The sequence below is a fragment of the Haliotis cracherodii genome, unplaced genomic scaffold (genome assembly GCF_022045235.1).
Source record: "Haliotis cracherodii isolate W230 unplaced genomic scaffold, xgHalCrac1.p SCAF_3, whole genome shotgun sequence".
NCBI classification, from domain to species: domain Eukaryota; kingdom Metazoa; phylum Mollusca; class Gastropoda; order Lepetellida; family Haliotidae; genus Haliotis; species Haliotis cracherodii.
The window spans coordinates 14621287-14646023 of NW_027266286.1; the positions used below are offsets into that span (position 1 = coordinate 14621287).

Sequence of the window (24737 nt, forward strand, 5' to 3'; positions counted from 1 at the left end):
CCCACGCATCAAGCACACACGCTTCTATACAGAGGGCGCCTGTCACTTTACAGACCCACACACATCAAGCACTCACGCTTCTATACAGAGGGCGCCTGTCACTCTACAGACCCACACACATCAAGCACTCACGCTTCTATACAGAAGGCGCCTGTCACTCTACAGACCCGCACATCAAGCACTCATGCTTCTATACAGAAGGCGCCTGTCACTCTACAGACCCACGCATCAAGCACACACGCTTCTATACAGAAGGCGCCTGTCACTCTACAGACCCACACACATCAAGCACTCACGCTTCTATACAGAGGGCGCCTGTCACTCTACAGACCCGCACATCAAGCACTCACGCTTCTATACAGAGGGCGCCTGTCACTCTACAGACCCACGCATCAAGCACACACGCTTCTATACAGAGGGCGCCTGTCACTCTACAGACCCACACACATCAAGCACTCACGCTTCTATACAGAAGGCGCCTGTCACTCTACAGACCCACGCATCAAGCACACACGCTTCTATACAGAGGGCGCCTGTCACTCTACATACCCACGCATCAAGCACTCACGCTTCTATACAGAGGGCGCCTGTCACTCTACAGACCCACGCATCAAGCACACACGCTTCTATACAGAGGGCGCCTGTCACTCTACAGACCCACGCATCAAGCACAAACGCTTCTATACAGAGGGCGCCTGTCACTCTACAGACCCACACATAAAGCACTCACGCTTCTATACAGAAGGCGCCTGTCACTCTACAGACCCGCACATCAAGCACTCACGCTTCTATACAGAGGGCGCCTGTCACTCTACAGACCCGCACACATCAAGCACTCACGCTTCTATACAGAAGGCGCCTGTCACTCTACAGACCCGCACATCAAGCACTCACGCTTCTATACAGAGGGCGCCTGTCACTCTACAGACCCACGCATCAAGCACACACGCTTCTATACAGAGGGCGCCTGTCACTCAACAGACCCACGCATCAAGCACTCACGCTTCTATACAGAGGGCGCCTGTCACTTTACAGTCGTCTCGAGATTAACGCGTCTGTTGACACTGGGGTCAGCTTTTCTCATAGGTTAGTGATATCGATCTCCTTATTGTCAATCTAATCGATAATCACCTGGTCGGTTCTTTCCCTACTGACCTCATGTCAACATTGTCTAAACATTTGATAGGAGTTAATAACATGATATATGAACTGGCAGATTGAAGCATCACACATGTTGCAGATATATTTAAGTTAGGGTTAGATCTTAGCCCGCATTGCATTTTTGTGTTGTTTGAAACCGCACTCAAAAATAGTCCAACTATATGACGCCTGCCTTAATAGTTTCAATAAACGAAGACCAGACAAACCAGTGATTGGTATTATAAACAACGACCCGCGAAGATCCAGGTTAGAATAGCTCTTCAAACCATTCTTGGCGTTAAAGGCGACTATGCTTTTCGTAAGAGACGACTAACGGGATCGGGTGGTCAGGCTTACTGACTTGGTTGATGCATGTGATCGTATCCCAATTGCGTAGATCGATGCTCATGATGTCAATCCCAGGATTGTCTGGTCCAGACTCGATTATTTACAGATCGTCGTCATAAAGCTGGAATATTGGTGAGTGTGGCGTTAATCAACAAACAAACATACAGATATAAACAACGCTCCACGAAGTAGGGGTACGATGGCACGACAACAAGCAAGTCATCGAACCTGACCACCTACCCATTAAGTCGCCTAGTACTACGAGTAAAGTTGCTGGGACGTGCAAATTCCTAAAGATGTTTAGATATGTGTGTGTGTGTTGCTTGTACACGTTCGGTGAGGTGAGGTGAAATGGGGTCCAGCGTCCGAGATTATTGCACTTATATAGCTACGTGCATGCACGTGTATGTGTGTGTTTGTGTGGCTGCTTGTACTAGTCCGGACTGATGCCGATTTATAGTGCTAGCTCACTGAGATACCATGCTGCAGTTTAACATGAATACCCCACTCAGACACAGTATACCGACTCCGAGCCGACCAGTCCTTGTTTTAGCCGAATAATGCCGTGCGCCAGACAGGTTAACAACAAATACCATCTTTTAACGTCTTTTGTTAGAACTTATGTTATAAACCCAGTGACCCTGTAGATGTAGAGAATTTCACCAGAGTGTCTTTTGTTATCAAATATGTCACAACCAGTCTAAAACAGATTTATCGACTCGAGGGTGAGTTTCTATTTATCATCCAAAATCATTGTTTCAGTTTCAACTTTTTCAGTTTTTAAACAGAAATAACCAGTGTTTTGAGTGTGAAAAGAACAAGTAACCAGTTTCAGATATATTAGTGATGTCATTTGATTGTGACGATATAACAACCAATGACGTCACAATGGTCTGCAAATCACTGTGATGCGATTTCATTGTAGAGATATCTTCTAGTTGATATGGCTTGATCTCACCCAATGGATGCCTAGTTTTGGATGATAAATCACTGTAATGAAAGCCTCGGATTAAGCAGCGCTTGGACTGAGTGCTCAATGACTACCTCTAAGTAACATCATGATCTTTATCGTTTTACTATTTCTGTGAGAAGTAATTGATATTTAATGTTATTAAAATCATTCACTTGTTGAAATGTTTACACAACAGAAATATTTTTAATTTGAAAATGTTTATAATTTTCCACAGTGTCCATGTTCACTCTATATACTTACTAAAGGACATTTACTCAAAGCTGAAGATTCCCTAATCCCGGTGAATATCATTGTACGCTTCTGTCCGGATTATCGCGGGTTAACTGTATAAGGTTTCATTCCGACCTAAGATATATTCATGACAGCCGAACTCGCCAACCACGGAAATATCCTACCTCAACTTCAAGGGGCCGGATATAAATACGTAAGCTCCTTTTGCATGAAGTATTGAAAATGTGATAATGTAGGTTGCTTAATTAAATATTGGCTTCGGTTTCTAATACCAGAGATTACATTTGACATGTTAAATGAATGATTTTAAACGATAATGTTAAAGGTGCAAGAACAGACTGCATTGTCTTCTGAAATCCCGATGAAAGAATATTCTGTCTATTCACCCAATTATTTTGAGATATATGCTAGATAAATACAGATCGCGATGTGTATTTGATGCAATGTTGAAAGGCCGACCCTCATTCATAGACATGCTAGTCTTCATGTGCACACAGAACTCCCGAAACTCGGCGCAGTGAAATCCCCGTCCCTGCCGAGAACTTGGATAGTCTTGCAGGCTGCATTACGTCGCTTCTCAGGAAAACTGGTTCCGGGTTTCTTTGCGCTGCAACAGCTTTATAATATTTAGTTACAGATTCATTTCGAAATCTCTCCTAACGGATATACCGATACCTGTGCTGGGAGGTCATGCTTGCGTAACGCCCAACAACCCCTACAATGCAGGGTTAAACATATCTTGGAATGTGTTTGTCCTTTCGAATATCGCGTGTAATTTATTTGAAAACGTCTGTACCTTTAAGGCGTGCACAGTATCGCAAGAATGCATATCCATGTTTAAACCTCCAACGGTCTATTGCATGTCAATATTAGAGCTTAAGGTGGATAAGCGTGAGTTATGAATTATTACTTAAGTCATATATTTGATATTGACTATCTGGATATTATATATGCAAAGGTTTATCTTTCTTCTAAGAATCAAGTTCAAAATGGCACACGGTTACATATTTTTTTTAAAAACTATTAAAAAAACATTTCTTAAACTGATCCCTTAAAATTATTGTCGAGCTTGTGAAATGTGGATGAAATTAAAGAAAAATATTGTAGAATGGAAAGCAAAATAATTTAGTTACAGTAAACTACCTTTATAACGAACTCGAGGGGACCACTAATTTTAGTTCGTAATAACAGCATATCTACATCAAATGGTCGGGACTAAAAACTAAGTTCGTTATATCCGTCAGTTCGTTATAATCGTGTTCGTTATAAACGTAGTTTACTGTAATTACCGAATAAAATCGTCCTACTCGGTGGGAAGAAATAAATATTATTCTCAAAATAGCAAATGTTTTTATATTTGTGACAGTATAGGAATGCAGAAGCGTAGACAAAGTAACGAGAACGAATTCACCCTACCCGCGGGTACAGGACGGCAAACTAGAATTGCACGAAGCGTTCGTAATATGAAATATTTCTTTGTGATGTTGGGGAGGCAGTTTGCCAAGTGACTGTTTACTGTTCACAGCGGCATGTATTGAGTGAACGAGTTGGGTTTAACGCCGCTTTTAACAGTATTCCATTTATATCGCGGCGTGTCAGCTTAATGTGGGAGGAAAGCCCGAAGTGATGCAGGTCTCAGACGTTTACCACTTCGGTGAAACCCACGAGCACTGGTATGGTGCTGACAAACCTAGAAACATAATCGGGGCGAACCGGGATTCGAACCCACAATCATAGGTTTCTGGGGCGCCCAAGGAACGCAACTCTGCACAGCGAATCGCTGCTCCTTAGACGACTGGGCCACCCGTGCCCCCTCGGCATGTATTGAACTCTAGGGTCTAGAACAGGCGCTACATAGAGCTCACTCACCACAATGACTGGCCCATTTGGCTTCAGGTGCTGCAGAGTTGTGTCCCTTAGTCATTTCATGATCACTGATCGTGGGTTCAAATCCTAGATTCGTCGCGATTACTATCCTCGCCTGTGTACACCATAACCAGGAGTCTACGCAACACTATATATACCACGTGATGTTTACAACCACAAATATAGGTATGGTATACTGCACACATAAATCAGTGAGTGGATGAGTGAGTTGGGTTTAACGCCACTGTTAACAGTATTCCGGTTATATCACGGCGTGTCAGCTTAATGTGGGAGGACAGCCCCAAGTGATGCAGGTCTTAGACGTTTACCACTAGCGAGCGCGGGTATGTTTCTGACAAACCTAGACACATAATCGGGGCGAACCGGGATTCGAACCAACGATTATGTGTTCCTGGCGCGCCGAAGGGACGCAACTCTGCACAGCGAGACCCATGCCCCATATATATAAATAGTGATACACTGAATGTAAACTGAATTGGCTAACAAGGAAACCCACAGTAATGATCTGACGTAAAACTACCGACAAACTAAACACAACCAAATAAATTACGATGTCTCGCGGGTGATGCTACTTTGATGGAGGAGTACTGGAAAAATCCAATCTCCGCAGTTTTTTTGTCTCTTTAAAAAAGTAAAAACACTGATATTGCCAAAGATGAATATACAAAATACAAAACATGTAAAACGTGCACATTTGAAAAATACGAAACTATATATTAAAGTGAACCATTCCGACACATGCCGAAGATTACGGAAAGACCCGATTAGAACGGCTCATCACTGCGAGCGCTAGCTGGTCTGCACGTTAAACGACTCAGAAACAGACACCGATAGGTACTTTTCACGTGATGTAAAGCCAAGCTTATGAATAGGAGCTACACAACACAGTGAATACCACGTGTATAGTGTTTCTTTATGACTTCTGATCGACATTAAGCGCCAAGCTTGATGTAACCGAGAAAGTTGTACGACGTTCGCAAGCAGACAAGGAAGTAGCGACAACCACAGTTTGACATTGAGAATAAGTGCCCGCTGACCCAAAAACGAAATAACAATCGCTACTTCATCTATTTCTGGACAAGTGCTTGATATACGACATTCAAGTAATCATACACACGGATCTACATATACATTTGACAGACTTCAGCCTTTGTAGTAAGATTCACCAGTTTCTAGGAGTTGTATTATTTCCACGATGGGGACACTTTTCTCAAAGACATGGGATATGATGAAAGTCTTTACCACCAGGCCGCGTTTCACGGACAAGCATCTCCGGGGTCATAGCAATACCCATATTGCGAACGGTTCAAGTGTTAAGATCTTCGCAAATGTGACTGACCATAAGGTCGAACACATCGAACCAGCTGTGCCTGACGAAACTGTGAACACTATCAATTCAAGCGTGTCAACGAATGGTGCACTTACCTTAGACGACCTGCGACGGGATGGCTATGTTGTGATATCACCCGGCAAGTACCTGGCGTTCCCATCAGAGAACCCTCATGTGTCTATATTTACAGAGGGGGGTCGAGGTGTTTGTAAGAACTACTCCATTGCCCGTGATATATCTGTCATCGTCACGGCTGACGAAACAGTCACAGTGACAAGATACGGTAGATTGTGGGTGGATGTAGATGGTGTGTGTCATCTGCCACAGCAACACACAGACGGATCAGTTTGAGATGGGAGCCTGTTGACATTTACATATACTCCTCTGATGCCTCCTGTAGACTTTAGATCTAACATCATTACACAAAATGCTTTGTTGAGTGCGATTTGCCGTATCAGAATGGAAATGATGATGGCTGAACACACATGCTGTGTAATAAAGCTTATGTTTTATGTTAATATTTTTTCAGCTTGTTTGATTTACATGGTGATGCATACAGCATACGTAAATGTTTTTGTCTGGGGAAAGATCAATATAGTTTTTTAAATGGTCAGTCAAAGATGGATTCGTACAAATCTTTTCATAATTGTATCATAATCTACCAGGTGAGCTACAATGACGTTATTTGGTTTTCATAATTGTATCCAAATGTACCAGGTGAACTACAATGACGTTATTTGGATTTCATAATTGTATCAAAATGTACCAGGTGAACTACAATGACGTTATTTGGATTTCATAATTGTATCAAAATGTACCAGGTGAACTACAATGACGTTATTTGGTTTTCATAATTGTATCAAAATGTACCAGTTGAGCTACAATGACGTTATTTGGATTTCATAATTGTATCCAAATCTACCGGGTGAGCTACAATGACGTTATTTGGTTTTCATAATTGTATCCAAATGTACCAGGTGAACTACAATGACGTTATTTGGTTTTCATAATTGTATAAAAATCTACCAGGTGAACTACAATGACATTATTTGGTTTTCATAATTGTATCCAAATGTACCAGGTGAACTACAATGACGTTATTTGGTTTTCATAATTGTATCCAAATCTACCGGGTGAGCTACAATGACGTTATTTGGTTTTCATAATTGTATCTAAATGTTCCAGGTGAACTACAATGACGTTCTTTGGTTTTCATAATTGTATCCAAATGTACCAGGTGAGCTACAATGACGTTATTTGGTTTTCATAATTGTATCCAAATGTACCAGGTGAGCTACAATGACGTTATTTGGTTTTCATAATTGTATCCAAATGTACCAGGTGAAGTACAATGACGTTATTTGGTTTTCATAATTGTATCCAAATCTACCGGGTGAGCTACAATGACGTTATTTGTTTTTCATAATTGTATCCAAATGTACCAGGTGAAGTACAATGACGTTATTTGGTTTTTATAATTGTATCCAAATGTACTAGGTGAACTACAATAACGTTATTTGGTTTTCATAATTGTATAAAAATCTACCGGTTGAAGTACAATGACGTTATTTGGTTTTCATAATTGTATCAAAATCTACCGGTTGAAGTACAATGACGTTATTTGGTTTTCATAATTGTATCAAAATCTACCTGGTCACGGTTGCCGAGACAATGACGGTGACCAGATACGGTAGTATGTGGGTGGACACTGTACACTACCTAGTAGCTAAACCATAAAAAAAGAAAACAAATAAGAAAAGAAAAATGTCGATGCCTGATTGTTTGTTTCTATTTTGCATTAAAGTTTGTCGATACAAATGTCGTTGTGTATGTTTGTATTTGCATGTATTATTAGAATAATTATGTCCGGAGACAGGCATCCTTTCAAATGTGGCGGAAAGATAAATGTCCTCGAAAAAAAGGAAATCTGTCAGTGGGAACGTCAAGCGTTCAGTTTCTATTACCTCGCGTGGATGAACAGATGCACAGTGTTATAAGGTGGTCTTGCTGTATGAGTGAGTGAGGGAGTATAGTTTTACGCCGCTTTTAGCAATATTCCAGCAATATCACGGGGACACAACAAATGGGCTTCACACATTGTACCCATGTCGGGTCTTGCTGTATGATGACACAAGAGACACAATAAAACATCACTTCCATACAATTAATCTTAAGTACATATTTCCGCGCCAGCGAGAAGATATCCTAACAAATTAGGATCAGTTATTATCCTAAAGGTATCATGAATTGTATTGTTAGATAAGGAATCTTAGAAGAGACATTGTCGCGTTGTCGCTCTTACAAAAAAAAGCTAAATGTGTCAAAATTAACCATAGCCTGACACTGTGACAACGCGGCATTTTGATCATTTGTCGCATCGTCACATAATCGCGCTTTGAATAATATTTTCCACTTTTACCAAAGGGCTAGACTGCGACAATGCAACAATGTCCCTTCTAGGATCCCAGAGTTACATCCTCTTTTGATGTAAACACAGCGTTAACTGTATGTACTTGAGGCTTTCGGATTTGACGTTTGCCGATGTGCAGAGAAGAAAAGTCCACAACCACTGATTCAAGTGGCGGTGATCTTTATGTTTGGAGGTGGGCGGGCGGGAGGGATCTAAATGATTTTTTTATGTAAAAATACGGATATTTATTGTTATGGCTGCATGTCTGGTATCTGTAATCTTCTATAAAGTGGATGAGGGTACCTGGACGCACGTAAAATCGAAATGTTCTACAGTATATGCACCGACTTCGTCATCACAGAACGACAGCTGCCACTAACTGGGACTCGGTTTTGAACGATGACTCCGGGTGCCCGGATGAACAATTAAATGCAACATGTCAGCTTGCACATTACATCCTCATCAGAAGAGGCCATTCCCGAGGAAAGCATGACTCCTTCATTCATCATGTCACATGTCACTGAGTTATATATTATTAATTTTATACATGTAGTTCCATTAATATCACCCCTTGTCCAAGTCAGCAAGCCTTACGACCTTGGCCCCGCTCCACAAAGCGATCGTAACTACAATCAATCTACAAAACAAAGATTGGAATCTTCAGCCATGAAGATACAAAAGTCTCCCTTAGAGTGGCCTCCCTTGGTCATGTTTAGCAGACGACGCATTTCGTTGCACATCATAATGAAAGTCGCCATCTTTGTTGTTATGGTACAATATTTAAGATCGATTTTAGCAATCCTAAGTTAGTCTGGAGCAACTTAGCATTTTGATCTTAACTTACAACTCTTTTAGGTAAGATTGCTTTGTGGAACCGGCGGCTGATCGTAACAAAAATTTAAGATCGCATACTTAGTGAGTTACAATCAACTTAGCCCTAAGATCGCTTTGTGGAACGGGGCCCAGGATAGGTTGCTGGGGCCCAGTTCTAACCCGGTATCCCCACGGGGTTGTGCGTCTAAACTTGCCAGGGTTCTGACGAGCTGCCATCGGTCATTACCAAAGTATGTAACGAACACATAGGTCTTGTTCCTGAAAGGGATCTTGGTGCAACGGTTATCGTAAACCTGTCTTAAAGTTTGGGAGTTACAATCATCTTAGTGGTAAGATCGCTTTGTGGAACATAGATCTGGTATCATCACTATTTGAGAGTCAGTCACAAACAGATGCTCATTATAAGTCAATATTCCAATGGATTCTGGGGGCACGGGTGGCCAAGTCGTCTGAGGCGCCGCGATTCGCTGTGCAGAGTTGCGTCCCTTGGGCACGCCAGAAACCTATGATTGTGGGTTCGAATCCCGGTTCGCCCAAATTAAGTTTCTAGGTTTGTAAGCACCATACCCGTGCTCGTGGGTTTCACCGAAGTGGTAAACGTCTGAGACCTGCATCACTTCGGGTTTTCCTCCCACATTAAGCTGACACGCCGTGATGTAACTGGAATACTGTGCGGCGTTAAACCCAACTCACTCACTCACTCACTCCAATGGATTCTCCTTTTAGCAGAGACTTGTTATGATCGTGGAAATGTTTTTTTCCCTAAATGTATGTAAATATACCAACTGATGGATTAAAAGAGCTGCCGATTATAATCCATCATATTATGGGGTACGTATTCAACAGGGTGGTGGATATTTGATGATCCATTGTGTTCTTCCTAAGATACGGCTTGTTCCAATTTGGTAAACAGCACTTACCGTTTCGGTGTTATACGCAATGTTGCTAATGTTACAATTAACAGGATCTTGCCAAGATTGTCAGATGGCACAATAGAACATGTTTCCACGTCTCCACAAGACCCGCGAAGGACCGAGGTAGAATAGGTCTTCAGCATCCCATGCTTGCCGCAAAAGGCGACTATTCTTGTCGTAAGAGGCGACTAACGCGATCGGGTGGTGAGGCTTGCTGACTTGGTTGATGCATGTCATCGAATCCCAATTAAGTGGGTCGATGCTCAGGTTATCAATCACTGGATTGCCTGGTCCAGACTCGATTATTTACAGACCGCCGTCACATTGCTGGAATATTGCTGACTGTGGCGTTACACAACAAACAAACAAAACATATCCACAAGCTATGTTCAATGAATTCTTCCCAGTGTGTGGTAGTTCAAATTTTAATTGGGGCGGTCGGGTAGCCTAGTGGTAAAGGGGTTCGCTCGTCACGCCGAAGACCCGGGTTCGATTCCATGGGTACAATTACCCACATTTCAATTAAAACAATACAACGAATAATAATTTCATTTATCCTATGTGTTTCAAAGGTCAAAAGAAGTTTATTGTACAAAAGGCTTCCGGCCCATATACAAGTACTGATAAATATATTTCTGATTGAAGTAAAGTCTTGAAAGGTTTGTAATATTCATAACGTGGACTATTCTCTGAAGTGGAATGCCATTCTTGGTAGAACATACATGTATTTATAGACTGATTCGGAATTCATAAGGAAACATATTTCCATTTCCAACTGACTGACATAGTCATATAAAACCAAAACCATGAGAAAAGAAAAGACTTCTTGTATGCGATGTCCAAGTATTCTTTCCAATGTTATCTAAATGTAGAAGCATGTTATAAGCCAATTTAATCAGACGTTGTTCATACATATGAAGGATTTTAAACAAGTATTTTTTATCTAATGTGAGAGTTAATAGATAATGTGTATCTACCACAAGCACCATAAACCATAAAATTTGGTTTAGAAGATCCGACTAATACGTGAACCTTCTCTAAACTGTCATAACGTTGAAATCCAATACTTCAGAACCATACAATGAAATTGGTTGTATCTTGGTATCAATCAACTTAAAGAAGATATTAGGTGACATCGTTTCAACTTTATGAGCAATAGCCATTACACTTATTACAGCTTTCTTTGCACACAAGTTAAGGACATCTTTTTTTCAATTCATTGTGTATGAAAACCAGATTCCTAAATGTGAATAGTGATCTACTATATTGACTGACTGACCATCGAATGACCATCTTTCTTTCGACGCTATTGGACCACCTTTTCTAAAGATAACAATTTTAGTTTTTTTCCAAATTTACTGATAATGTCCTTTCTTTCGTGTACTTCATGTACTTAAAATATCTAATTGCCTTTGTAGACCAACAACAGTATCTGACACTAAAATGACATCATCTGCTAAAAGCAGCATAATATTTCTATCAAATCTAGAAACATTTGGATACAATGTTTTACCATTGGCAGCTATTTCGTAATAAAATTCATTAATGAAAAATGAAAATAAGATCGGACTCAAAATACAGCCTTGTCTTAGGCCCAAAGGACAACAACGAACACATGGTTTCACATTAGAATACATTGATTTTAGAATATTAAACATTTTCCAACGTAAAACAGCTTCTTGTAGACATGTCCATAGCTTAAAGCGATTAACAGAATCAAAAGCCTTTTTTTAAATCTTCATACTACATACAATTTATACTTACGCCGTGACAAGGATTTTTGAATAAGTGCATAAAGTGTAAATTTATGATCTGAGGTAAAATAACTTTTCTGAAGCCAAATTGAAATTCAGGAATCTTATCACGCATGTTCGCCCATTTAGAAATTCTATTGTTTAATATTGTAGTAAATACTTTTCCTAAAATGCTCATTAATGAAATACCTCTATAGTTATCCGGGTCACTCCTGTCTCCTTTTTTTATGCAGGGGGATTATTATAGAACATGACCAATTGCTGGGGAAAATTCCATTTTCAAATAATTTATTGACACATTTGCAAAGAAAAGGCATAACTTCAAATTTAGAACACTTTCAAAATTTGATAACTTCATCATCAGGACCGGCTGCTTTAGGTTTTGCTTACTGGTTACTGTTTCTGGCAGAATATAGTTTTGTAATTTCTTATTATAAGTTATATTTTGTTTCTATTTCTATTTCTATTTAAGTGTCATTGCCCGGAGATTGGGAGATCCCATTACTGCCATTGTCATGGTCATGAAATGCACTTCATGTTTTCGTACCTTTGGCTTTGCGTAGAGTAAATCCTTATGTGAAACATTTTATGTGGGTGTCAGAAAGTCTCTCAATATGGGGCGTTGTCGAATTATTCTATTGAATTGATATTGTAAAGAGTTTAAAGTGCCATAACTTTTTAAAATAACATTGTATGCAAAACATGTCATCAAGTGTATTTGTGTTCGGTAACGTGTCAACAGGTGGTATGTGGAAATACGGTTCTACAATAACTAGTTCTTACTCTGATAACATGGGTTAGTAGGGACCTATTCTAACCCGGAGTGATTTAGTACACCGACGTATGCTGAAACAAAATGTATTACATACAATGCTTGACAAAGAGGTCACAGCTGATAAGAGCTGCATTACTCAACAGCTGCATGACACATGGGAAGCGCTGTTGTCGCACTAGTTCCAGTTCAACATCCTCAAATGTACTCAGCTTCTTTCGAGGAAATTCAACAATAACACTTGGCAATTAGCATTTGTGTGTGTGTGTGTGTGTGTGTGTGTGTGTGTGCCCAAGAGGCCATTCCTGCATGCATTATTGTGTTATTTCATATGATTTGTGTTCAATTGTGTTTTACTGTGAATATTGAAATTTGAAAACACCTTAACTTTCCTGACATTTCGATTCGGAATGATCCCCAGCAATGTTTAGTTTTGAATCATTACGTTTACAGATTTAACAAACATGTATATCAAGAACAATGTGTTTGTCGTGGCCGTGTGAGGACCTACATTACGTTTACAGATTTAACAAACAAGTATATCAAGAACAATGTGTTTGTCGTGGCCGTGAGAGGACCTACATTACGTTTACAGATTTAACAAACATGTATATCAAGAACAATGTGTTTGTCGTGGCCGTGAGAGGACCTACATTACGTTTACATATTTAACAAACATGTATATCAAGAACAATGTGTTTGTCGTGGCCGTGAGAGGACCTACATTACGTTTACAGATTTAACAAACATGTATATCAAGAACAATGTGTTTGTCGTGGCCGTGAGAGGACCTACATTACGTTTACAGATTTAACAAACATGTATATCAAGAACAATGTGTTTGTCGTGGCCGTGTGAGGACCTACATTACGTTTACAGATTTAACAAACATGTATATCAAGAACAATGTGTTTGTCGTGACCGTGTGAGGACCTACATTACGTTTACAGATTTAACAAACATGTATATCAAGAACAATGTGTTTGTCGTGGCCGTGAGAGGACCTACATTACGTTTACAGATTTAACAAACATGTATATCAAGAACAATGTGTTTGTCGTGGCCGTGAGAGGACCTACATTACGTTTACAGATTTAACAAACATGTATATCAAGAACAATGTGTTTGTCGTGGCCGTGAGAGGACCTACATTACGTTTACAGATTTAACAAACATGTATATCAAGAACAATGTGTTTGTCGTGGCCGTGAGAGGACCTACATTACGTTTACAGATTTAACAAACATGTATATCAAGAACAATGTGTTTGTCGTGGCCGTGTGAGGACCTACATTACGTTTACAGATTTAACAAACATGTATATCAAGAACAATGTGTTTGTCGTGGCCGTGAGAGGACCTACATTACGTTTACAGATTTAACAAACATGTATATCAAGAACAATGTGTTTGTCGTGGCCGTGAGAGGACCTGCATGAAATACTAGTAATAGCCATGAAATGTGTGTATGTGTGTACGATAATTATCAGGCATACGTTTGAAACAATATATCTGACATCTTGAGAGGAGAACACTGCGATGTATTGTACCTGATACGAGGGACCTAAGTAAATATATTATGTTTCACATATATGTTTGTCGAGTCTTAGTTTTTGTGTCTCCACACAGAGCACTGGTCACCTGCAACGTGTGTGAGAGACAGGTATCGATTATTCTTTGATATGACAGATTTTGATATCGAAAATGAAAGAACAAGGTGTCCCACTGACTAGTTTAGAGTCTAATCATGTTTAGGAATGTGTTTGAAAGCTAAACGTGTCTCCTTGAGATTCAGTGTAGGTAATTAAAAAGTGGCGGGTTTTTTCTACTCATTTTTTGGTGTCTTTTTGGAATATAGAAGTTTTGGAGTAACTTACAAGCGTCGGGGTCTATCGTAGTAATCAGACATACAGATAACTATGGTTATAACGAACTCGAAGGGACCACTAATTTTAGATCGTAATAACCGTAGTTCGTTATAATCATATATACAGCATTTATACAACAAATGGTCGGGACTAAGAAATAAATTCGTTATATCCGTCAGTTCGTTATAAGCGTGTTCGTTATAAACGTAGTTTACTACACTTTTACTATCTGCTTCCATTATGTGTATTTGAGAAATAGTATTAGTCATACAGCAACAACACATTTATGAACACAACATTTATTTAAAAACTCGGCAGGATGCTAATCTGCATCCTCTTGATGTGTCGTCCTACACGTTCCCACAGTGGTACGGAGACCGTTGACGTCACAAATGTGTCACATTTATTTATGCTTCGTTTATTTATAGTGTAGGATGGGGAGGTCGGGTAGCCTAGTGGTTGAAGCGTTCGCTCGTCACGTCGAAGACCCGGGTTCGATTCCCGACATGGGTACAATGTGTGAAGCCCATTTCTGGTGTCCCCCGCCGTGATATTGCTGGAACATTGCTAAAAGCGGCGTAAAACCATATTCACTCACTAAAGTGTAGGATAATGCACACTGATATGCACTTTGTGGTACAGATGTTTAAACATGTTGATGGGGATGTTGTGTTTAGACTGTGAGACGCTAGTTCATTTCATGAGTTTAGACTCTAAATGTGTTAAGACAGAACACACCAAATGTGTTTTCCGTTTTAAATTTCAACACATTCCTAAAGATGTTTAGATATGTGTGTGTGTGTTGCTTGTACACGTTCGGTGAGGTGAGGTGAAATGGGGTCCAGCGTCCGAGATAATTGCACTTATATAGCGACGTGCATGCACGTGTATGTGTGTGTTTGTGTGGCTGCTTGTACTAGTCCGGACTGATGCCGATTATTGGTGCTTGCTCACTGAGATACCATGCCGCAGTTTAACATGAATACCCTACTCAGACACAGTATGCTGACTCCGAGCCGACCAGTCCTTGTTGTAGACCCTTAAAATAAACGCCAGACAGGGTAACAACAAGCACCATCTTTTAACGTCTTTTGGTATGACGCGGCCGGGGATCGAGCCCACACCACATAACACAACAATCACACCACACAAACACCAGACACATAACACAACAAACACACCACAACAGACACACACTGCACAACACACACATCAAAAGAAACAACACACAATACAAAGACAACAATCACCTTTCTCGCTGATTGCAGGCCCTCGCACGCCGACGGCATATATCGTTTGTTCTTAATATCAATCCCTGGTTTGTCTGGTCCAGGCTTAATTATCTAATTCTCGTGAAGAGAGCGCTTGATGGCTATATCTTTAAGACGTTTTGTGTACCCGACCCAAGAACAGCCCATCGGAGCTAGGATAATTTTTAAAAATGCATGCATGAGCATGACATGTCGTAAACAGGCGTAAAGCTGGCCCGTAGAGGCCCAATATTAAAATGAATACATTAAATACCACGTAGAAGGCAGCTCATCCTATACCTGCGTGAATTTTCAAACGAAATAAACAGGTTTGAACAGCTCCGAGCAAGTATAAAGATGTTCACAGACAAGCTCATCACTGTCTAATCTTCAAGGGTTAAGGCATACTCTGTGAACTAAAAGTACATCGTACGAGAGATCCATTAGCCTTCAAACCCTCTTTTTTGCAATGTATTTTTAAGAAACCGTAAACGTGGAATAAAAGTGTTTACAATTAGGAAAGTGATGTGTCGTACACAGCTTGGGGCACATCGTACTTGAGGTCCCCTAATCATTGAGCTTAAGGTGCACCCTACTTGACAGCCACAATCATTGAGCTTAAGGTGCATCCTACTCGACAGCCACAATCATTGAGCTTAAGGTGCATCCTACTCGACAGCCACAATCATTGAGCTTAAGGTGCATCCTACTCGACAGCCACAATCATTGAGCTTAAGGTGCATCCTACTCGACAGCCACAATCATTGAGCTTCAGGTGCATCCTACTCGACAGCCACAATCATTGAGCTTCAGGTGCATCCACTCGACACCCTAAATAATTGAGCTTTAGGTACCTTAGGTGGAGTGTACCTTTCTCTTTGAACTAAAGGTGCATTGTACAAGTGACCCATGCTCATTGACTGTAAGGTTGAATGTACCTTTCTCTTTGAACTAAAGGTACATGGTACAAGTGACCCATGCTCATTGACTGTAAGGTTGAATGTACCTTTCTCCTTGAACTAAAGGTGCATTGTACAAGTGGCCCATACTCATTGACTGTAAGGTGGAGTGTACCTTTCTCCTTGAACTAAAGGTGCATTGTACAAGTGGCCCATACTCATTGACTGTAAGGTGGTGTGTACCTTTCTCTTTGAACTAAAGGTGCATTGTACAAGTGGCCCATACTCATTGACTGTAAGGTGGAGTGTACCTTTCTCTTTGAACTAAAGGTACATGGTACAAGTGACCCATGCTCATTGACTGTAAGGTTGAATGTACCTTTCTCCTTGAATTAAAGGTGCATTGTACCAGTGACCCTTACTCATTGACTGTAAGGTGGAGTGTACCTTTCTCTTTGAACTAAATGTGCATTGTACAAGTGGTCTATACTCATTGACTGTAAAGTGGAGTGTACCTTTCTCCTTGAACTAAATGTGCATTGTACAAGTCTACTGCCTCTGTAAACATTAAATATTTGGATGTTTATCTGATATTCAGGTACAGTACAAGATATACAACTGTCCATGGAATCATCTATTGTTGAGATGGCAGACGATTTTATATAGAAAATATATGCACATTATGTCAACTATGTTGGATCCTGCACAGAGAACTAAAAAACTGTTTATTATTTCTATCTTCCTTCACTATAGTCGAGTCTGTGAGATGGCAATTACTCATAAATATTGACAAATAATCTCCCTTCGCATTTGGGTCATCTTATTCATTCCCAGCATTTTGCTCATCAAAATTTGGATCATTGAAGTTATCTGCCCTTATCTGTCTCTGGTGCTCGTCAACAGAGGGCAGCACCTGAAATGAGTTGTCTACACCATCTGCGACACCAAACGTGCTCGAACCCACAGCAGACTGACAACCAAACTGACCCTCGAATAATATATTCTGTATTTTTAACTTCACTAACTGTCTGGTCCTCAGATCGGTTATCAATCTAAGTTCATGTGAGACGTGTCTGCCAAATACATCTTCCCGATCTTCTGAACTTGCTGAGGGCATGGTCTGAGATGTAGATTCATTACAATAGTTTGACTCGGGGAACATGTCCACTGGAGATTGATTGTCAGCATGTTTCTGAGACACCTGGTGTGATCTGTTTTTGTTAGATACGTGTGTTCTGGGCGATTCTTCCAGAGCTTCATCCAGACACCGCCTCTTCCTCAGACTCCTGGTGTTGCTGGTGGCGTCATCCTGGGGTGGAGCGTCGGGGTTCTCTAGCTTCAGAGACTGGTTCCCATTGGTTGTTGTGTCATCATCTAAATCCCCAGAATCATCCTAGAAACCAAACATCTTTTATTGAAGGTGTATTAGGTTGGGGTACATTGGCTCTCCTTGTCATTTAAATGTAACTTAAATACTGTACATGACATCAACTCACCTACACACATGACAACAACTCATCTTCACACGACATCAACTCACCTACACACGACATCGACTCACCTACACACACGACATCGACTCACCTACACACAACATCAACTCACCTACACACATGACATCAACTCATCTGCACATGACATCGACTCACCTACACACACGACATTGACTCACCTACACACAACATCAACTCACCTACACACACGACATCAACCCACCTACACACACAACATCAACTCACCTACACACGACATCGACTCACCTACACACACAACATCAACTCACCTACACACGCCATCGACTTATCTACACACATGACTTCAATTCTCACCTACACACATGACATCAACCCACCTACACCTGTGACATCAACTCACCTACACATGACATCGACTCACCTACACACATGACATCATCCCACCTACACTCACGACATCGACTCACCTACACACATGACATCAACCCACCTACACACGTCATCGACTTATCTACACACATGACTTCAATTCTCACCTACACACATGACATCAACCCACCTACACACACAACATCAACTCACCTACACACGACATCGACTCACCTACACACACAACATCAACTCACCTACACACGACATCGACTCACCTACACACATGACATCAACTCACCAACACACATGACATCAACCCACCTACACACATGACATCAACTCACCTACACACATGACATCAACTCACCAACACACATGACATCAACCCACCTACACACATGACATCAACTCACCTACACACATGACATCAACCCACCTACACACATAACATCAACCCACCTACACACACGACATCAACTCACCTACACACACGACATCGACTCACCTCCTCTGACAGTTCCATGTGTTTCCTGCCCTGGATGAAGGGGTAGAGAAATCTGTCCATGGTCTTGAAATGCTCCCACTTGGACACAAACAGGTCATCTCCCTTTGCTCCCTTGGCCTTTGACCTCTTGATCTTGTTGACCTCCTTGCTATAGTATGTCCTCAGATTTGTGATCTTCTTGTTGATCTCAACAGCTGCAAGTCAGAAGATAGCATTTCAAACCCAACAAGAAATTATCAAACTCATTCTTTCACAAAAAAAGTATTTTAGATATTATACTCAAGGTAACCAAAAGGTGTTGCAAGGCTTCTATACATTTATTGACAAGTTACAATGCAAAATCTTATCGAAATATGGTCAGAAAGCTCTTTGTATCTTTCTGGAGTTTTTGCAGAATTAGTTCATAGGGGTCATAATAAAAAAATCTGCTAAAAGAATGTTGTGAAAAAGGTTTTTTACACACCAGATATATACATGTATGTGTACTTTAAACTTCACAGTAAATATCAGTATATAAGCAGTTTTAGGGACATCATTGCTGGGATAATACATGCAAAAGTTCAGCTCCCTACAATGTTCTAGGTCTTGTGGTTTCAAATGAGTTGTCAAACATACAAATGATTATGCCAGACGTATGGATGCCTTGACAAACGATGGCATTACATGGTGACATAAGCACACATGAACTTTTAATTCTGGTGAAGCAAATTTGACAATTGTGTACATGAGTACAGATATTGTTAAGTACACAAGAACATTAAATATGCTTGCAGTAAGATATAGACACATCAACAATTCCTGACAAACTGGGGGGCACGGTGGCCCAGTCGTCTAAGGCGCCGTGATTCGCTGTGCAGAGTTGCGTCCCTTGGTCACGCCAGAAACCTATGAGTTGTGGGTTCGATTCCGGTTCGCCCCGATTATGTTTCTAGGTTTGTCAGCACCATACCCGTGCTCGTGGGTTTCACCGAAGTGGTAAACGTCTGAGACCTGCATCACTTCGGGCTTTCCTCCCACATTAAGCTGACACGCCATGATATAACTGGAATACTGTTAAAAGCGGCGTTAAACCCAGCTCACTCACTCCTGACAAACTGAAGCAGGTGTGGCACAAGTCAGAGCATTTAATTGTCATGCCAAAGGCCTGGGTTCAATTCCCCACATGGGTACAATGTGTGAAGCTCATTTCTGGTGTCTCCTGTCGTGATATTATCATTATTTTTATGATTATTTACAGTTTACAAAATGCAACAAAGAGGGTATTGGTGATCCTGGCACAGTCAGGCTGGTTAGGCTCATTATCAGCTCAGCATCCCAGACAGCAAATGGGACTTTTCCCAGGAAGTGCTGCCTAGTCGAACCCACCCAGAACTTATCGGAGAATGTGAAGACTCCCCAACACTGCAGCCTTCTGCAGGTCAAGCAGTCATCACTGACAAGCAGAAGTCTGATACTTTCTATATGGAGTGTGGAGTTCCCCAAGGATCAGTGCTAGGTCCACTGTAGTTTATACTGTATACAAACAGTCTAGAGACTGTGGTACAGAATCATTGACCGAACGAGGAGTCATTTGCAAATGACACACAACTGCTCAATTCATTAACAGAAACATCAGTACCACTGGGTCACATCACTGAGTGCTCTATTGACATTAAGTGTCATCAAGGAGGCTTAAATTAAATGACAAAACCGAAGCTCTACTTGGTGGAACTTTGCAGTGTAGCAGAGACAACCATTGCCATTGGACAATCGCAGATTGACTTCATGGACAAAGTGAAAAGTCTAGGTATAATCATTGACTCAACCCTCAGATAAGGTCAGATAAGGAACCACAACACCACAGGGGCGGCTAAGAACCTGATTCAGTCTTTGGTGTTGTCTCGGCTAGACTATGGAAACAGCTTGTTGTGGGGGGGTTGCAAAGCAAACGCTAGACCGTCTCCAGTTAGTGCAAAACACGGCAGCCAGGATTGTGACAAGGACATCACGTATGTCACACATCACTCCTGTCCTCAAGCATCTACACCGGCTTCCGGTTGAGTCAAGGATCATGTACAAATTGCTGTCTTTCACGTACAAGTGTGTCAACAACCAGGCTCCTGCTTATCTCTCCACTCAGCTCCAGCTTCATAATCCACCAAGCACTCTTCGATCAGCAAATCAACACCTGCTATCTGTTCCTCAGTATAGACTTTCCAGCCATGGACTAAAGACTTTCAAAATTATGGAATGATCTTCCACTTGAGATTAGACTTTCCTCAACATTTCAGACATTCAAAACAAAACTAAAGACACATTTGTTCAAAAAAGCTTTCCAGAGTGACATTTGAATGTAGCGCTTTGAGCATGAACTCTACATGGAGACTAGCGCATTATAAGTGCACATTATTATTATTATTATTATTATTATCATCATTATTATTACCCAGATTGACAGAAGGGTTGTATTCCTGGTAGCAAACCCGGGTATTATCCCAGTGTCAGTCAACAGATTGGGAGGTACCAAACCTAAGGCACCGAGAACAATGGGGAGTCGGACAACTTGGTACTTGGGATGCAAGCGTGACATTTTGAAAGCGAGGTCTGCATATTTGCCATGTTTTTCCCCAATCTTGTCAATCACGTTAGTGTCAAAGGGGACAGAAAATTCAATGATATGAATGATTTCATTAGATTTATCAAAATAGGACAATATCAGGTTTTTCAACCTGGATACATCTGAGGCCGTATACGGGCCTATTTCAAAGAAGTTTGTATTTATCATTTTCCATTATGCCCTCCACATATTCCGGGTCGTACCATGGACGGACCTCTGTGTCAAAACCACAAGCATTGCGAAGATGGTAATAAAATGATCGATCTACACCATCATGTCGTTTAAGATACAAGCTGGGCATTCACTGACAATGTGTTGGTCAGTCTCATTAAATTCATTGCATAATCTACATTTCATACATACATTTTGATGCAAAATCACAAATTGACAGTTTCGAGGGGGAAGTGACTGGTCCTGAGCATCCCATTATTATTATTATTATTATTATTATTATTATCCTGCACTTATCCAGGTATTATATTGTATTGTACTATATTGCTGGAATATTGATAAGTGCAGCGTAAAACCCAACACACTCACTCACTCACTCACTCACCATTGATGCCAAGCATGGCGCTGATCCTATTGAGAGCCTGTCTGCGCTTGTCCTTACGGTAGTAGTGTTCATGGGTGGTGTTCCACAGCAGGTCTTCCTCCTCGTACAGCTCCAGCAGCTCCTCGATCTTACTGGCGTCGCGGAACGCCATCTCCACCCGATGTCTGAACATAGATCATTCCCCTCCTCATCATGTGTTCCTCCCTCAAGTGGTCATTATGGGTTAAATTTCTAAGTTTTGTCTGTTACAAAAATATATTGAATTTTTTTTAATCTTGGGCACATGAAATTTTACTTCTCATGTCTTCCACAAAGGGTCATTGATGCCTAAGTCTGGCAAATATCCTGTAAAAATCTCAAATGATGTTACCGCCTATTTCAGACACCTGCTATGATGGTCATTATAGAACCTTCATTACTTGAGAGAAAAAAGAAGAAATATATCATGAACTTCCTCCAAAACTTTGAAAGCATAATAATAATGTTTGCAGATGAAGTTTTTGCAAAGGCATTTTCTTCACTGTGGCCATTTCGAATTTTTGAAAATGAAATGTTTAGCCTGGGACATGCAGAATGAGTATGATATTTGAAATGTTTTGAAGAATAAGCAAATTATGTTCAGTGTTATAAGGTGAACATAACAGCAAAAACATTGAAAAGCAATGTCTTCATTCCTGAATTCAAACTCATTTCTTCACCAGAAGATATTGTACATACAATATGGTCACAAAAGGCATTTATAGTCTTAAATAATGTTTTTCATTATAACTTCTTTCAGTGGCATTTAGAAGTTGGTGTGATGAAGAAAGACAGGTTCTGTGGATGGACAACTTCTTTATTACAATTAGTGCGACGTTTTGGTGTAGATCCTAACACCTTTATCAAGCAAGTGATGATAAATAAATAAATCACTTGCTTGATAAAGGTGTAAGGATCTACACCGAAATGACGCACTTATTGTAATAAAGAAGTTGTTCATCCATAGAACTTGTCTTTCTTTTTCATTATACATGAAATATATGTTTGATTCCCACATACCAGGCGGTACTTAGTTTTCACTGAAAGATCTGTAGACCAAGAAATAAAAACATTCTGTCCTAAAACATTATATTTCTTTAATTCCAAAATTAGGATATACTTATAATTAATACAAGATAATATTTGGGTTTGGACTTAGTTTTGTAGATCACCCACTCTGGTGGAAAATGGAAAAATAACAACATGAACATGTCTTTCTTTGTAGCTGATTTTAAGGCCCACGTGTTAATTGTGCTCTATGATTTATGTGTAACTCATGCAGTGTAGAACAGGGAAATGGGGTAGCAGAATGAAAAGTCTGAAGGAAAATTTTGTTAAATTTCATTAAATCTTGTCCAGTAAATAAAACAACAGATTAATTACACATAGGCCTACATAGCTATGTTTGGCCTCAGTAAAATTGTAATTCATTAAAACAAATATTTCAATTGACTTAATAATGAACATATATGTTGTAAAATGCCTCAATATTTCTGACAACAGAACCACTTCATGGGCGGATACAGAGGGGGGTTGCGGGGGTGCACACCCCCCCCTTTTTATTTCGAAATAAATCTTTAATTCTGTATAAATTACCACCAAAGACAATAAATAGATCTTTATTGTGCACCCCTCCTTTTAAAAAAAGCTGTATCCGCCCATGCAGTTTCTGAACAAAATCCATAAAGTTTGTCCTGAGAAACATAAATATTGGATGTGACATCACACTCCTCATAATACTTTGGTTGTTTGTTTGTTGTTTTAACGCCGCACTAAGCAATATTCCTGCTATATGACGGCGGTCTGTAAATAATCGAGTTTGGACAAGATAATCCAGTGATTGACATCATGAGCATCGATCCAAGCAATTGCGATACGATGACATGCTAGTCGCCTCTTACAACAAGTAAAGTCGCCTTTTACGGCAAGTATGGGTTGCTGAAGACCTACTCTACCCCAGATCTTCACTGGTCCCTCATAATACACAGGACAAGAGGATTCATCATGACCATCATTGGAACTGACTAAAGCTGATAAAATATAGATATGAAGGAAATTACACAGAGGAAGATAACAAGTTGATAATGAACATCCATAACAATATCTTAATGGTCATGAGTTGACCTCCAGCACCATCAGGCCTAGTTTGGCATTACAATTGAGAAATATTTCAATCTGATTATGCTATGGTGGAATATTATTTTGAATTAAAATTGTCTTGTTCCTAAAATACCTGAATCTTAATGATGGGGAATAATTCATATATTTATCCACTGTGGTAAAAAAAGAAAGGGACATTTATTAATAGGTAAACCGGTTTTAATAATTATGTCACTGAAGGGATACAGCCATTTTGATCAGAGCTGTCGGGTTCGAGAGTGTCTCATACGACGGTGTCTTATACAATTTCAGATTTCCCACATCAACATGAAGAATGGGGAATTAAACATACGTACTGTGCAGTGATCTTGCAATCTCAATAATTACACATCATCGCATACGATTTATCTCATTCGACACCCTCTGGTTGCATTTGTCGGAGGTGTGTGTGGCTCGACGTCATTTCCTCTATCACGTGACGTGTCACGTGAATGAGTCTTGATCAC

General features: G+C 40.4%; 1 protein-coding gene across 1 annotated transcript; it reads right to left on the reverse strand.

The window, feature by feature from the left end:
• Positions 1–17205: 17205 nt before the first annotated feature.
• Positions 17206–22271, reverse strand: LOC139475103 (uncharacterized). Its single transcript, XM_071258349.1, has 3 exons — positions 22114–22271; positions 18962–19155; positions 17206–18002 (listed from the first exon to the last, which is right to left on the reverse strand). Exons 1-3 carry the CDS (start codon positions 22262–22264, stop codon positions 17430–17432), a joined length of 918 nt encoding a protein of 305 aa, XP_071114450.1. The 5' UTR covers positions 22265–22271; the 3' UTR covers positions 17206–17429.
• Positions 22272–24737: the final 2466 nt, after the last annotated feature.